At 37.4% G+C, this 16,312-nt stretch overlaps 1 protein-coding gene across 4 annotated transcripts in view; it reads right to left on the minus strand.

The window, feature by feature from the left end:
- ARIH2 (ariadne RBR E3 ubiquitin protein ligase 2) overlaps positions 1-16,312 on the minus strand; it is a 65,036-nt gene that overhangs the window by 17,128 nt on the left and 31,596 nt on the right. For 2 of the 4 annotated variants that reach the window (XM_020999018.2, XM_078152393.1), the window contains 4 exons: positions 7,030-7,097; positions 5,130-5,193; positions 1,518-1,665; positions 631-752 (listed from right to left, as the gene is read on the minus strand). In XM_020999018.2, the coding sequence (XP_020854677.1) occupies positions 631-752; positions 1,518-1,665; positions 5,130-5,193; positions 7,030-7,097 (402 nt within the window). Of the gene's footprint in view, positions 1-630; positions 753-1,517; positions 1,666-2,484; positions 2,587-5,129; positions 5,194-7,029; positions 7,098-16,312 lie in introns of those variants that run through there. The other 2 variants (XM_020999020.2, XM_078152395.1) reach the window with 2 other exon arrangements.

Below are 16,312 nucleotides of genomic sequence, written 5' to 3' on the forward strand. Positions count from 1 at the left end.
AATCACAGAAGGAGAAAATCAAAAAGATGAACTGGGTATATTCTAGTGAAAATAGTACAGGAGGCCTGGCTTTTAATTTAGTTGTATGTCTCTGAGCCTTTTCAGGATTTAGCTTCTTCATCTGTTTAAAAAAAAAAGTGTGCCACTTGATTCTACATAAAGATCTTCAAGGACAAAAATAAGTGTAACTTGCCTTTGTTGTGAGGCAGGGAGGATGTCAAGGATCATGACCCTTGTCTTACAGACAAAAACCTCAAGGCTCACAAAAACATAAGTGACTTGCCCTGAGTCACTCAGTAAACAGCAAATGACAAGTTACTTAAACCCAGGTCTCCTTGCTTTGGGTTCAGGAAAGGTATAAATATGCCTTAAAACTATTAACAATTCTTATGGAAAGGTTTTTCAAACTTATGGATACACAGAAACAAAAATATTAACAATAGATAGCAATGAGAAAAAACAATTACTCTTCTGAGAAACACAGGAGTGATAAAAACCTTTGAGCTTTGCACCTGCTGACACAACCTGACTCCTCTAGCTGCACCCACTGCTCTCTAGCCCCATGGTCAAAGCTCTAGAGAAGCGGCAAACAGAAGGCAAAAAAAATGCCAAGACTTCTTAAAATAATACCTCCACGTAGTCCCTGAAGAGGTAGCGCCTGTATTTGTCTTTCAACTCCTCACTAGGCAGCAAAGGAAATACAAAATCCTCTGGTGTTCTGAGAAGGCAGTCCTGAGCCATACAGGAGACTCCTAGTAAATACCAACACAGGAATAAATATGAAAATCAAATGCATCTCTTCCCATATAATTTGTCTGTATTAAAGGATTAATCAGTTTTCATGGGGAATAACAGAAGGTGAGTCATGAAGGACAACCTATTCATTTGTTACCAACCTAAGAATTTTCTCAAGTCTACAACAAAAAAAATGAAAGGAAATAAGATACTAACACTATGCTATACCTATGCAAACACAAAGTTCTCCAACAGTACATATACACCATTAAGCACTTGTGCTAAAAATTCTTCAGGTATAATAAAATAAAATGTATTGGCCCAACTGGAGCCTACTCATTAAAATGAGAACTCTCTGAAAGCAAAAATTAAAAAGTATACATGGAATATAAAGCAATTACAGGCAACACACAAGTTTTAGAAAAGCCAGATTTAAGTAGAGAAAAATGGTCCTGTATTTGGTTCAATTTAATTGAAACGGCAATCATTATCAGAATGAAAATCTGACAATGCTATTAATTTGGTTTCAGTAACATATAATCACATTAGAAGAGCAAGAACCAATAATCAAGCAAGTTTAATTTACATGCTGCTTTATGAGTAGCAGGAACATTCTCTTGGGGTAGCAGTGACGATAAATGTCTTTCTTATTCTTATAAAAACACTTACTTATAAAAACCACTCTTACAAAAGAAACTCACCCCACTACCTACAATATTCTTCCTAGTGTTTGCACGACCAGAATGAATTCTTAAACTCAATCCAAATGACAGTTAACTCACCAACTCCTACACCATCTTTTACCAGCACTGTACAATGCTGCTCCCAACAGCTTCGGCAAAACTGGTGCTGACAAGCCAAAGAGAGTAAATTTTCCTTTCGAACAAACTGCATGCACACTGCACAGTGATGGGAGGAATGTACCATTACCTGGGAAAAGGTAACAAACTTTTAGTCTACAAGACAGCTACAGACATTACTTACTAAAGATACATGATTAAATGATAACAGAGCCTTGAAATTTATTATCATACAATCACAAACTTAGAACTTTATTCCTATCACCTTCCTAAGTGAAGACAGGAGAAAATTATTTTAGGGGCAAGTCAAGATAATCAAATTATTGTTTTGGTGCCCAGAAGACAGAACTGGAGAACTGTAGTTAGTCTTAGACTCTAACTTCAAAGTAAGAGTCATTATGTCCTTCTAGGTCCTACACAAAATAGAGATTAAATCTGTAAACATTAGCCAATTCAAAGTTGTAGCTTTATGCAAGACCTTACAGGCATCAACAGCATTAGACTCGGAAGCTTGACATTAACAAGGGTAAGGTACATAGCAGAAAACAAGACTTGAAAAATTCTTTTTTCCATTTGCCATATTCCTCCTGATATCTGTCACGTCCCATTCCCTGTTCCCTTAGCTGTAAGACCCTGGGCAAGTCATCTCACCTCTTGGGGCCTCAGTTTCCTAATGGGATGGGGGAAGGGGAGGCGGACTAAATGTCTTTTGAGATGCCCTCTAGCTCTAGTCCAATCTTATTAAAAGAACATAATTTTATATATTGGTTTCAAAAGTTTTTCTTTTGTCTTTGTATGTTTTATCTTTCCACTTATATTACAAATTTCAAGAGTGCACAGAGAATACCTTTTAATTCTCTTACAACTTTCCATAATAACCTGGTACAGTCTCTACATTCAGCAAGCACTCAACTAGTCATTTGACTGAAGTCATCTTAGATGGACAGACCTTCTGGGTCAATTTCAAACTTCCACACAGTCCCCAGACCAGTTTCATTTGTGTATGAGAAGCTTTCTTCCATGGGATTCAAACTCTATTCATCAAATCCTCTTCTTCATTCCCAAAAGCCATGAATTAGTGCTTTCCTCTAAGTCTTGGTTCATGCATATTGTGACTGAGAGACAGCATCATGTAATGGGAAAAGGAGTAGATCTGGAATCAAAAAATTGGAGTCTGAATCCCCTATCTGTTACTTACTACCTGTGCAACTATTGGGCAAAAGTCACTTAATCTATCATAGCCTCAGTTTCCCTAAAAGAGACAGTGATGTACTTTTTTTTTTAACTTTAAACCTAAGGTCCTATGATTACATGACCCAGATTTAACATTCTGTCACAAACCCAAAGCAATATGCCAGTACCGCTGCACACTAATATTTATAGGTTGCCTAAATAGTTCCTAATACTAATGGGAAAATACTGGAGAACAAATGGCCTATTTGCCATGGTTGTTTAAAATCTCACTTCAGCAGACATCAGATGCTACTCTCAAAGAGTGTGCCTCTTCTACCTTTCTCCTAGGCTTTCATAATACACTAAAAACAGAATTCCATGATCAGTTTTCAAGTTTTAAATTATTTTCAATTTAAGAAAGAGGATGGGCTGGTCACCTAGCAAAAGGTAGTCATGCCCCTTCCCAGGCATATGGAAGAGTTAGCAGTTGGCACAAACTTGCTCCTATTTCTCTTCCCTTTGCCACCAGTGATAAAAAGTGTTGTGTGTGGAAATCATGCCACAGCCTTTTCTAGGATGTACCACTCCTTGCTAGATTTATTTAAGATTCATTCTTACATGGCAGGGAGATGATCTACTTAGAACTTGAAGACAGAGGGAAGCTCCCTCTTCCTAGGTTCCTGAGAAAACTGTAATAAAACTCTGAACTCTGCATTCACAAATTATCTGACACTAGCAGCACTCTTCCTGATACTTGTTTCAACAATGACCCCAACAGAGAAATAGATCCCAAGACCATGTGAAGCTCTTATCATTTCACTAGTAACACTCACACACACATCTTTTAAATCTATATAATGTTGTTTATTTCTTGCAATGACAGAAGAAATTATGTATGTGTTTCAGTGTTAGCTGCTGAATTTTGAGGATTTCTGACTGCCTCTTTCCCCCCACCAAAGCCTCATGTAACCTGGCTTTAATTCATGTACAAAATACATACTTAGGGACTATCTAAGCACTGTGGAAGATACAAAAATAGGCAAGAAATAGGACTTGCTCTCAGAAAGCACAGTCTAATTAGGAATAGAAGACAGAAGCACAAAACCAACAATACAAGGCAACACAGAAAAGTGCTAAAACTAGAGTGTGCTATAGGAATTAAGAGAACAACAAAAATCACTACTGGCTAGGAGAAGGGAAAGAATCAGGGAAGGTTTTGTTGCCTGTGATATGGATATGATGGATTGCAGCAGAAATGGAAGAAGGAATGAAGCAATCTAGCTAGAGGGGACAACATGAGCAAAGACACAAGGGTGGGAGAGTACAAGGCAGGCCCAGGTAACATTGAGTGATATGATTTGGCTGAAGTACAGGGTGCATGTACATAAAGAATGAAAGTGACGGAGGAAGATAAACATTTCTCAAAGAATGGCAGTAGTTTATTTCCCACTTGTGTGAAAAATATTTTTGTAATGAAAGATTAAGACCTGTATTTGAAATACGAAACATCTTTGGCATGTCTCACTCTAAACAAAGCCCTAATTACATTAATGATATTAGGAGTCTTCCAAACAGCAATATTAATGTGGGAGGAAGAGCTATGGTCCTGAAGGAAGGAGATACAGACAGTTCTCGTTTTACATAAATTCACATTACGCAAATTCAACTTCATGTAAAGAATTCTGAAAGAAATCCGCATTCCCAAAAAAAAAGGCCTATGTTAACTTTACTGTACAGTACTGCGCTTTCTCTCTTTCTCCCTCTCACTCCTAGCCTTCCGCCCCTCTGCTTGGAGCTCCACAGACTTCCACTCCCTCCACAAAACAAACAAACAAAAACCAAAGTAAAACACAAAAACCACCCAAAACAAAAACAAAAACAAAAAAACTTAAATAAAAACCTCTCCAAGTGAAAACAGATCAGACATGCAGAGAGAATGCCACCACCACCAGATTGGGGGTGTGGCATAAGACATCCAGTGCTCAGAGAGGAGACCTCTGCCCCGCTCCGCCCACCCACCTGTGTCCAGCCCCTGAATGTCTGTCTTCTATCTGTCTGCACTTGAGTATCGCGTGTCTGTCCCCTGCATATCACCACTCCCCTCCTGTCTGTGTATGTTTCTAGCCACCATATGTCTTTCCCACCTCCACATGTTCTTCCTTTTGGTTCTGGAAAGGCTCCCGCCATGGCTGGCCCTAGTGCCAATGTGTTCCTCTTCCTGTTCTTGCTTTTCTGTCCCAATCCCCACATGTCCTTGAACTATGTGTCAGTCCCCTCACCCCCATACGCATGCGGACCCCTTCCTGCTTCCTTCCCTCCCTTCCCCATGAACTCAGGTAAGTTCGTGTTACATAAAAATCGCTTTACGTAGAGGTCTGCGGAACGGTCCACTTACGAAAAGCGAGAACTGTCTGTACTCACATGTTTCGATGGACTGGGCTGAACTCGGGCCTCAACTAACAGCTGAGCAGAATTGGACTTGTGTCTAAAAGACAAAAGATGGGATTTTTTTTTTAACCCTTTAGGAAAAAGAAATAGGAACCCAAACATAAGCAAGTATCTTTCTCTTTAAATAAAGGAATGGGGGCCAAAAAACCTGAATAAACTGTACTGGGTCCACAGAGAAGTGACTAATATGTTTTTGCTTTTGGTTTCTAAACTACTCCGAGAAAAGAACAAATTTTCCTCCCTTTCTTAATCTACTGTGCTTTCAATTGGCGTAACAAGCTTTGCTTCCCTATACGCTAACCTGTAATGAGATACTGTTTGTGAAGGACTTTAAGTATTCTGAGATAAAAACCCCATAGAAAGTTAGAGTCTCTATATTTAATATTATGAATCCAAGTAGAGGTAGAATCATTCCTAACAGATATCATTTTTGTAACTTATTTAGGTGAAGATGCCCTCTTTCAAATAGAAAACTGAGAACCACTCCAACAGAGTTACTGGTTTTATTTCCGTTTTTAGTAACTCATCACATAAGGTCAATGTGATCTGTCTGCTAAAAAAAAGTTAACATAGTATCAATATACATTAGTATGGTGTCCTGATCACAGGAAATGGCAAACCCAATGGTACATGCATCTAGAATGGCTGTGAAGTTTTAGACACTGTACTTTAAGAGGGACATTGGCTACTCAGAGTATGTGCAAGAGGGAACTGGGAATGATGGTTATGGTAGTGCCTAGGCAGAGGGTGGGTAACTGACTCAAATCAATGCCATATAAGACAAGGTAGAAAGAAACAGTATTTTTTTGCAGGGAAAAGACAAAGAAAAGACATAAGAGTTGGGTTCGAATATTTGTAAGGTTGTCAAGTAGATTAAAAAACAAATTCTTTTGTATGCTGTGGAAGGCCAGACAAGAATAAATGAGGGGGTAGATTCCATCCAAACATGGGGAAGAAATTCCTAGCCAATGTAAATGGAGTTGTCCAACAGTAGAAGAAGCTATCCCAAGAGATGCAAGAATCCCTGATTTAGGGAGAGAAGGAACCTAAGGGCATCTGGTCCAGCTCCTTTTCCATTTTATAGATAAAAATAATGAGGCCCACAAAGGCGAGTGATAGAGGTACAAAGGAGTAGATGAGGGACTTGACTCCAGGTTCTCTGATCCCAAATTTAGTGTATTTTCTTTTGCAATAACATTTGTCTTCATCAGAGGAGCTTAAGTATTAACCAGAAGGCCAGTTACCAAAGATATTTTACTGACTGACTGACCTCTAAGGTCCCTTCCAACTTTATTCTATGATTCGAAGTATCTTCATTTGAAAAGCCTCCAAGGGAGGCTACTACACCTAGCATTCTACAAAGACATAAGCAGCCAGTCAGTTAACAAGCATTTATTAAAGGCTTACTATGTGTCAGACACTATGATAAGTGCTGAGGATATAAAGAAAGGCAAAAACATGCCCCCAAAGAGTCCACAGTCTAAGGGCCAGATTATAAAGAACTTGAAATGCCATACAAAGGGCTTTATATTGGATTCTGAAGGGAATAGGCTTGACAGAACCAAGGACCCTGTAAATGGAATATATGTTATCTGCCATCTCTGGATCCAATATGGATGCTCTGGTCACTTTCTAATAAAACAGGCCAAACATTCTTGCCAGCCACGGAAGAAATGGACTTCTGCTCTTAGGGTGGTACAGATAAAAAGTAAAATGGCACTTCCAACAACAATTTCAAAACCTGCCACTTAAAAAGAAACACCTCCAAGAATGATTTTCTAGGTACTAAAGGAGAATGTAGCTGTTGGTGATAACTTTGTTTTGTAAAAAACAAACTTACATTTTTCATTCATTCCTTCACCCAAACACTTACCTTTCCAATATCTCTGAGACTTGCCAGTGGAAATTAACTAATACAAGTTTAGCCACTGAATGAGACACCTAGAAAGAAAAAAGAAAAGGAATCACATCAGGGCTACATCTTTCTAAGAGTACTGAATACTTCTAGATGTATATAAATTAACTTCTTGAACCCAGAAATCACATAGGCAATGCGAACAATGTTAATGTCTGTCACAGCTCTGTCAGCACCACAGAAGAAGAGAGGGTGTGGTCAAGGGGCAAAGAATCAAGACCCAGATTCTTATTTTCAACTACACTAAGCAATGGTTTCTTAAGAGCCTGCTGCACACAAGGCATACTCCTTAGCTTGGTCACTCTCCTTCTCTGGCCCTACTTGTTCTGTAAAATTGTGCAATCTGATGAAATGACCTTTTAACTAATAGTCTATAAAGTCTGAAGGAATCTCTCTTAGAAAACCCAACCATCACTTTGGGTAACTTTAAATGTTTTTATTATAAACAGTAACCAAAAAAATACAAAAATAAGGTGGGGAAAATCTTCTATAAAATTTTCAATGTCTTAACCAGATGAAATAACTAAACAAAAAAGTTGTGCTTACTTTGTGCCCATCTCCAAAAGCATGGATTCCTGTTACCTTTGTTTAAACATACGCACAAGTGTATGTATATACACATACATACATATGAACTCAATATATTTATCATTTTAGTTCTGCTGACCTTGCTTTGCATTACTTCATATAGATCTATTTTCTTGCATTTTTCATATGTATTTTTTGTTATTTTTTTTAAACAGCTAACATTTAATTAGCATTTAAAGTTTGCAAAATGTTTAACAAAGATTATCTCATTTCATCCCCCAACGCCTGTGGGATATAGTGCAATTATCATCCCCATTTTACAGATAAAGAATATCAGGCAGAGGGAGGTTGAGTGACTTGCCCAGGGCCACGTAGCCAGTAAGTATCTGAGGCTGAACTTAAAACTCAGGTCTTGCTGACTTCAGGCCCAGTACTCTACCCATTGAACTGCCTAGGTTTTTTTGAGACAGGATGTCATAACTGAGAACTGACCTTGAAGCCACCCAGTTACACCTGCTGAATGACACTGGGTGGGTCAAGACAACTCTCTAAAAGGCTTAAATTTCAGAGAAGGTGCCAACTTGCACTGAAGAAGTTTCCTCATCTGGTAGTTCCTTTTATCAATGAAATTATAGGTCCACAGTCCCTACCTCAACTAATATTATTATATTCCATTATACTAATATACATAATTTATTTGGTCATTCTCTAATCATTAGATACATTGGATGTTTCAGTACAGATAACTTCTGATGTGATATTTACACACTGAAGATCACATAATTTGACTCACACACAGATAATAAGATGACTGATTTTTATACAATCATAGACTCACTCACAGGACCTTAGAGTTTGGGACTTCAAAGAACCTCCAGTCCATTTTACAGATCAGGAAACTTACCTTCACAAGAAGGCAGTACGATTTAGTCAAAATCATTTGTTTTCTAGGACTGTACATTTCATAAGTATAAGAACATAGTTACAAGTACTCTAAGGAACCATCAACTTAAGAAACTTAAATGATGCAGTACAATAAATAACAAGGTCAATGAAGAGCTCTGGCCTTTGATATTTAAAGTCTTCCCAATTCTTCAAGTCCTGTCTCAGTTGTTGCTTGTGTACAACTCACATTTCACAAACCTCATAAAAAGATTGCTCAGATGTCTTCAGAAAAACCCAGGAAGACTTATTTAACTGACATAAAGTGAAGTGAGCAGAACCAGGAAAGCACTGTACAGCAACACTGCACGATAATCAACTGGGAATGATTTAGCTCTTCTCAGCAATACAATGATCCAAGACAATTCCAAAGGACTTATGATAAAAAACAAATGCTATCCACTTTCAGAGAAAGAACTGATGGAATCTTAATGCAGATGGAAGCATGCTTTTTTTAAACCATTTTTGTGTTTTCTTTTACAACATGACTAATACATAAATGTTTTATGTGACTGTACATGTATAACCTTTATCAAACTGCTTGCCTTCTTAGTGAGAGGGGAGGAGGGAGGGAATTTAGAGCTCAAAATTTAAAAAAAATTTTACATGTAATTTGGAAAAAATAAAATCTTTAAAAAATAAAAAAATAAAAAAAAAGATTGTATCCCTCTTCTAGACACAAAATAGTGGCTAAGAAAGTAACTTCAATGAATTGTACAGCTAAAAAGACACTAATTAGGAATCTGGGTGCTTTGTTTTTGAAATTTAAAATACAATTCATTTACAAATAAGCAATAGGTGTGAAAACAGAAGGCAAGCTTTTCACAAGTACTTGCAAAGTTGATACAGCTTGTGAGAAAAGTACTTTAAAAGCCTTAAACTGTTATAAAGTCAGTTATTACTTTTTAACACACAGAAAACATGATAGCAGAATGAGGATTTGAACACAGGTCCCATACCCCTGAATCCATACTGCTCTATCATATGACGATGCTTGTATCATGCACTACTACCCTGTTTCCAGGGGGTAGTATGTGAATCAATTATTTACATTTACAATATTTACATGTATATCTCCCCTTAATGTACGTATATATGTATGAGTGCTCTTACTTTTTGACCCAGAGGTCTCAGTCCTGGACACATAACCCCAAAAAGTTAAAGACAAATAGGCCCCACATTTAACAAAATGTCAAAGCAACATTTTTTTGTAGTAGTAAAAATTTAAGGGAGAATGGAGAAAGGGAGAGGTACCTTTCGAAATGGTTAAAGAAACCGTGGTATGAGAATGTAATGGAATATCACTGTACATTCAGAAATGACAAATAAAAGGAATTCAGAGAAACATGGGGAGACTTGTATGAATAAACAGACATTAAAGAGAACAGACCTAGCAGAGCTATGTACATAAAGACAATAATGCAAACAAAAATGACACTAAGATAAGGTGTAGCAACTAATTTTAGTCCTACAGAAGAGATGATAAAATACATTTTTCTCTTAGTGCTGCTAAGACCAGTATCTGAGAGGGCTCCCTCCCTCCCCAACATGTCTTAAAGAAAGGAGACAAAGCCAGGACTTGACTGGCTCCAACTTGACACAGTCTCTTGGGGGACCTCTGGCTGTACTGAGGCAACTTCCTGATTACTTAAAGCTTTGAACTCCTCAGGGTTGGTACCCCTAAGACATGGTGGGTGTCTGAAGACACAGAGAGTCACTATACTCTGCCCTGCTGACCAGACATATCTCATATGGAAACAAGGGAAGCTTATGTCTTTCTGCATCCCTGTTGCATAGCCTTTCTATGTTAGAGCTAGGTAAACCTTAATTTGTTAAATGTTCAATGGCAGCATGCAAGGCAACAAGCATTCTTAAGCACTTACTATGTGCCAGGCATGGTTCTAATTGCTGAGGATAGAGATAGAAGCAAAAAATAGACAGTCTCTGTCCTCAAGAAGTTTATATTCTAATGGAGGAAGATAAGACATAAAAGGGAGCTGAAGGAGGAGGGGAGGAGAAATTATCTTTGAAGGGGCAATGCTAAGGTTGGCATGGTGGAGGGATGCTGTAGGGTGAAAGGCCACAAGGAAGTGAGAGAAGATGCAGAGTAAGAAAGTAGCTGAATCATGGTGGCAAAGTCAGATGAGTCAGAAGCACAGCGAAGAGGAGAAAGGCCCAAGAAGTGTCCTATTTCACTCAAATATCAAATCTGAACAGGATACAATGTCTGGACTCCTCCTTACCTGTTTCTTGGTATAGAGGTGTGGGACTCACTCCCTGGTCATTTTTGCTAAACTCTTTTTCTTTGTTACTGGGGAGAGGGGCTTTCACAGGGGCAGGGCTAAGGGTTCTTAATCTTATATCCATGAAATATACGTACATAATGCACATACACACATGTATATCAATAACTGTGTTTCAATATAATTAGTTTCCTTTGTAATCCTATGTATTTTATTTTATGCATTTAAAAACATTCAGGAAGGGATCCATAGATTTCACTAGATTGCCAAAAGGATCAGGACATAAAAAAGCTTAAGAACCCCTGGGCTAGGTGGTGGAAAAGAATTATAATGGGAAATAACTGTGATGTAAAAAACAAAAGGCATCAATAAAATATTTTTAAAAACCTACCAAAACAGGACAATGGAAGGATATAACTGTTTTAAAAGTAACAGATTAGGTTTAAAAAAACAAAACAAAACAATGGAATGGTACTGTCCAACAAGAAAATCTATTCTTCTCCCTGTATGGAAATTCAGAACCTCAGGAGAAATCATGGTAGTTAAGTATATAGATGAAGATGAAGGAGAGAAAAACAGAACATGAATATATCACCAAGGGAATGTCTCCAAAGTCCCTACCCTCAATGAGTTAACATTCTAATGAGATTCTAGACTTACATATATAGATAAAAATTAAAATGTATTTTGATGAGGCAAAGAATATTACTACTGAGGAAATCAGTTATGGAAACCGGTTTCCCATATAAGGTGAAAACTGACCTGAGCCTTAAAGACAGCTAAGGTTTCTAAGCAGAGACAAGGAGGGATGAATTCCAAGCATTTCATCTTAAGGAGGGCAATGTTAGACATAAGCTGGCAAGTCAGGAAAATACCAAATACAAGGTATACTCGTGTTTCAGTCAGGCATCTAGCAGTCTTTTAAGACATGGTAACACATAAGACAGCACAGCTGCAGTGGTGAAAGTGCTAGATTTGAAATCAAGAGGACCTGGGCCTCATTGTCCTAACTGGAAAAGTGAGAGGGCTGGAATGTATGGCCTCTAAACTCTAAATCTGCGATGATCTGAACCTCAGGAGACACTGGAGGACAAGATAACAGTAAAGCTAGATGGACCCAGAACTTGTGGAGTGACTGGATCTGACAGGTGATCAACGGCAGCCTGGAGGGAGGTCTTCAGGGTGTCATGAAAACTCTGCCCTCACTTAGGCTGTGATCAGCATCTTTATCATTGACTTGGATGAAGATATAAATGGCATGTTATCATACTCAAAGATAATTCAGCATTAAGTTAGAGAGCTAACACAGAATCAAGATCCAAAAAGATCTCAACAGGCTAGAACATCTGAAAGAACCTAAGAAGACAAAATTTCAGTTAAAAAAAAATCAACTACACAAGATGCAAGGTTAGAAATCAGTTCATCTGTTTATAGTTTTAATGTTATACCAATTAAACTATTTACAGGGATACTTTATAGCACTTGATGAAATTCATTTGGAGGAATGAAAGTCCTAAATCAGAGGTTCCCAAACTTATTTGGCCTACCATCCCCTTTTCAAAAAAAAAAAAAATTTACTTAGCACCTCCCCCTGCCCCGGAAATCTACTTTCTTTAACCCTTTAATGTTTTTTTTTAATTTGAAAATTTCAAAAAAAATTGTAAAATATATTCTTTAAAAATGATGCATCTTAAATTTAATAATTTATTATAAATTTACGGTTTTTTCCTGCACTGAAATTCTAATGACACAATATTACACCATGTAACTGTACAGTAACTGTTGTAAGCAAGTCATTACATGCACATATTCCTGCCGATTCATGTTGGACTTCCCTACTACGCATGACAGGCTTGCCTGCCAACACCTGCTTGTTAAAACCCTTTAGTGGACTTGACCACCTATGAGTTATAACTTGCATTTTGTGTGTTTATTTGGAAAATGATGTAATCACTGCAACTTTAACTCTGTTAAACAACAAATGAAACATGTGCAAATAGTTTTTCAAAATTTTCTTCTTTCTCTATGCTTCCACTGCCTCCTTATTCTTATTCAATGCCCCCCAATTGCACCCAAAGCTACAAGGGTCCCCCTGAATCATTCCAAAGCCCCTTAAGGGGTGGTATCGCCCACTCTGGGAACCTCTAGGAACAGTTCCCAGGTCCTAGACTATCAAGAGAAATAACGATAAGCTAGAACTAGAGATGAAGGGGTAATAGCACTTCCAGATCTCGAACTATTTATAAATCAGCAGTCATCAAAACCATTTGGTATTGGTTAAAAAATAGAGAATCAGAAATAATGGAACTCAATAAAGCAGAATTTGATAAACCAGAAGAAAACATAAATTACATAGGAAAGAATTACCTATCTGACGAAAAACTCTGGGAAAACTAGAAAGCCGTCTAGCAGAAATTAAGCTTATACTAACAACTCGTACTCCAGAAAATATATCCTAAAATATGTCCTATATGCTGAACACCAACACCTAGCCCATTAAAAACTGCTACTATTAAGACTGATGAGGTTTATTTTGGTTTATTTTGTACCATACTCCACAATAAATTCAAAATGAGTATGTATCCTGAATATTAAAGATCATCCCATTAAAAATTAGAAGAGAAACAGATCATATATAAACCTTTCATGGCTGTGGGTAGATATATTCTTAAACAAAGCAGGGATGAATGCAATTACGAATTATTAAACAGGTTACTTTGACTACATGAAACTGAAAAGCTTCTGTAAACATAAAATACATCTAGGCCACAAAATGTATAAGCTGAATAAAAAAAATCTTTGTGTCAGATTTCTATGATAAGGGCTTGCTATTCTCCAATAGATAAGTAATCAAACAATATGAATAATTCTGTTTGTCCCTAACTAAAAAAAAAGAATTTGTGGTTCAGTTGTTCCAGTCATGTCCAACTCTGTGTAACTCTAGTTGGGGTTTTCTTGGCAGAGATACTGAAGGGGTTTGCCATTTTCTTCTCCAGGTCATTTTATAGATGAGGAAACTGAGGCAAACAGGTTAAATGACTTGTCCAGAGTCACACAGCTAGTAAGTATCTGAGGTCACATTTGAACTCAGGAAGATGAGTCGTCCTGATTCCTGATGCAGTACTGCATCCATTGAACCACCTAGTTGTAAACTATTAACAATTATATGAAAGAATGCTCCAAATCACTGATAAGATGCAAATCAAAACATTCAGATTTCACTTCACACTAAACAAACTGGTGAAGATGACAAATGATGAGAATAATCAATGTTGGAGGGGGTCTGTGGGAAGGTAAGAACATTAGCGCAGTGTTAATGGAACTATGATTTAGTAAAACCATCATAAAGAACAATTTTGAATTATACAAATAAAGTGATTAAAATGTCCATACTCTTTGATCCAGAGAATATACAACTAGGCTTATGGTGGAAGGAGGTTTTTAATAAAAAGCAAGTCCATATGTACATATGTACATATATACCCCGACACGTCTACCAATATATTTATAGTAGCACTTTTTGCTGTCGATTAGATAATAGCTAATAATAATTGATTGTATAACTAACTAATAATAATAACGATGATAGCTATACAAATTCTGGTATATGAACCACCACAAAATAATCAAAAGTGAATGTTGCAAAATTAAAAATAAAGTTTGGCACCAGAGAAGTTATATGAGAAGAATGTCTCCAGACTCCTTTGCAGAGTTGGGTGTCCCACAGTTGTGAAACACTGCATGCATTTTTCAGATTTTTTTTTTTCCCGAGCAGATTGATTAGTTTTGCTCACTTTTTTTCTTTGTCCTCTTTTTCTTTAAAGAAAATGTTCTTTGTTATATGGGGTAGCTTTTAGGGAGGGGAGAGAGATAAAAGGGAAATTTAGTTGATGTAAAAAAAATTAATAAAATTTTATTTTAAAAAAGAATTTAATTTTTATGGAGAAAGGTGTTTAAGCAGACTCATATGACTGAACAGTATGATGTGACAACTAATGAAATCTTAGGATGAATTAACAAAACGACAGTACTCAGAATAAATGAGATGACAATCCTATTGTTCTCTGCCCTAGTCAGATTATATCTGGAGTACTGTGCTCCATCATGGGCATCACACTTTAAGTCAGAGATTGACAAGTTGAAACATGTTCAGGAGCATAACCAGGAGGGCAAGGGGATTTAAAGTCTTGCCATTTGAGGACTGCTTGACGAGCTGGAGATTTTTTAATCAGAGAAATGAACAATAGAGTTAACATGATATTTATTTTCATATCTGAAGGATTTTCATTAAAGAGAAACTAGATTTTTCTCTCTTTGGCCTCAGAGAGCAGAAAAGGACCAAGAAATGAGAGTCATAGAGAGGCAGATTTTGTCTCAATGTAATAACTGGAGCTCTCCAGAAATGGAATACGCTGCTTCAGAAAGGTAGTGAAGTCAATAACACGAAAGGACTTTCCTGACCACTTATCAAGAGCATTTCAGAAGGGACTCATGCTTCTGGTTCAGGTTAGACTAGATGACACTAGATGACACGTAAAGTATTTTCCAACTTTCTGGGATTCTGGGTAAAATGTTAAGACTTGCATCACCCAAAAAACAAAGCCTCAAAATTTTTAATCTTCAGGTATATCTGATGAGATTCAAATAAGAGTGATCCAAGAGAAGCCTATTACCTCAAGTATCACTTAAAGCCACTTTAGGAAACAATAAGATTCAAGTAGGCTAGTCAAAGAAGTACCAAAACGAATAGGGCCCTACCCCTGCCAGAACAACTGCCCAGACAATGAGGGAAACTCTGAAACAGAGGACCTGATTACCTCACCTCCCTGAGCACAGTGGGTTTTCCATTATAAAAATCCCTAGCCTCTCTGGACTAGGACTGTTTTCCTTAATCAGGTGTCTTGTACCCCACCCCCCTTGGTGTGTGTGTTACCCTCAATAAACACCTTTATTTGATTTTGGAAACAGCCTGAGTGAATTCTTTCCAGACAACCTTTCACCCCAACAGTTTGGGGTAGTGTCCCGAACCTCATCATATCTACTTAATATTCAAGTCTGAGAGGAGACTCACATGATCTTTGTACTGATTTTTGTACTCCAGAAAATATATCCTAAAATATGTCCTATATGCTGAACACCAACACCTAGCCCATTAAAAACTGCTACTATTAAGACTGATGAGCTTTGTTTTGGCTCCAGAGCTAACAAATCTCCAACGAAACAAAACATATTTACAACCCATATTATTCACAAATATAATGCCTGGATTTGAAATAAATAGAGTTGGGGCAGCTAGGTGGCACAGGATAGAGCACTGGCCCTGGATTCAGAGGACCTGAGTTCAAATCCGACCTCAGACACATAACACTAGCTGTGTGACCCTGGGCAAGTCACTTAACCCCATTGCTTAGCCAAAAAAAAAAAAAAAGAAATAGAGTCATTTAAAATCAGAGGCTGAAATTCAAGTTGGAAGAGTATAACTGATGGGGGAAGGGATCTGAACCCCTAAAAGGAAAAGACCATTTTTT

This window comes from Phascolarctos cinereus, unplaced genomic scaffold (genome assembly GCF_003287225.1).
Source record: "Phascolarctos cinereus isolate Bilbo 61053 unplaced genomic scaffold, phaCin_HiC Scaffold_4;HRSCAF=312, whole genome shotgun sequence".
Lineage (NCBI taxonomy): Eukaryota > Metazoa > Chordata > Mammalia > Diprotodontia > Phascolarctidae > Phascolarctos > Phascolarctos cinereus.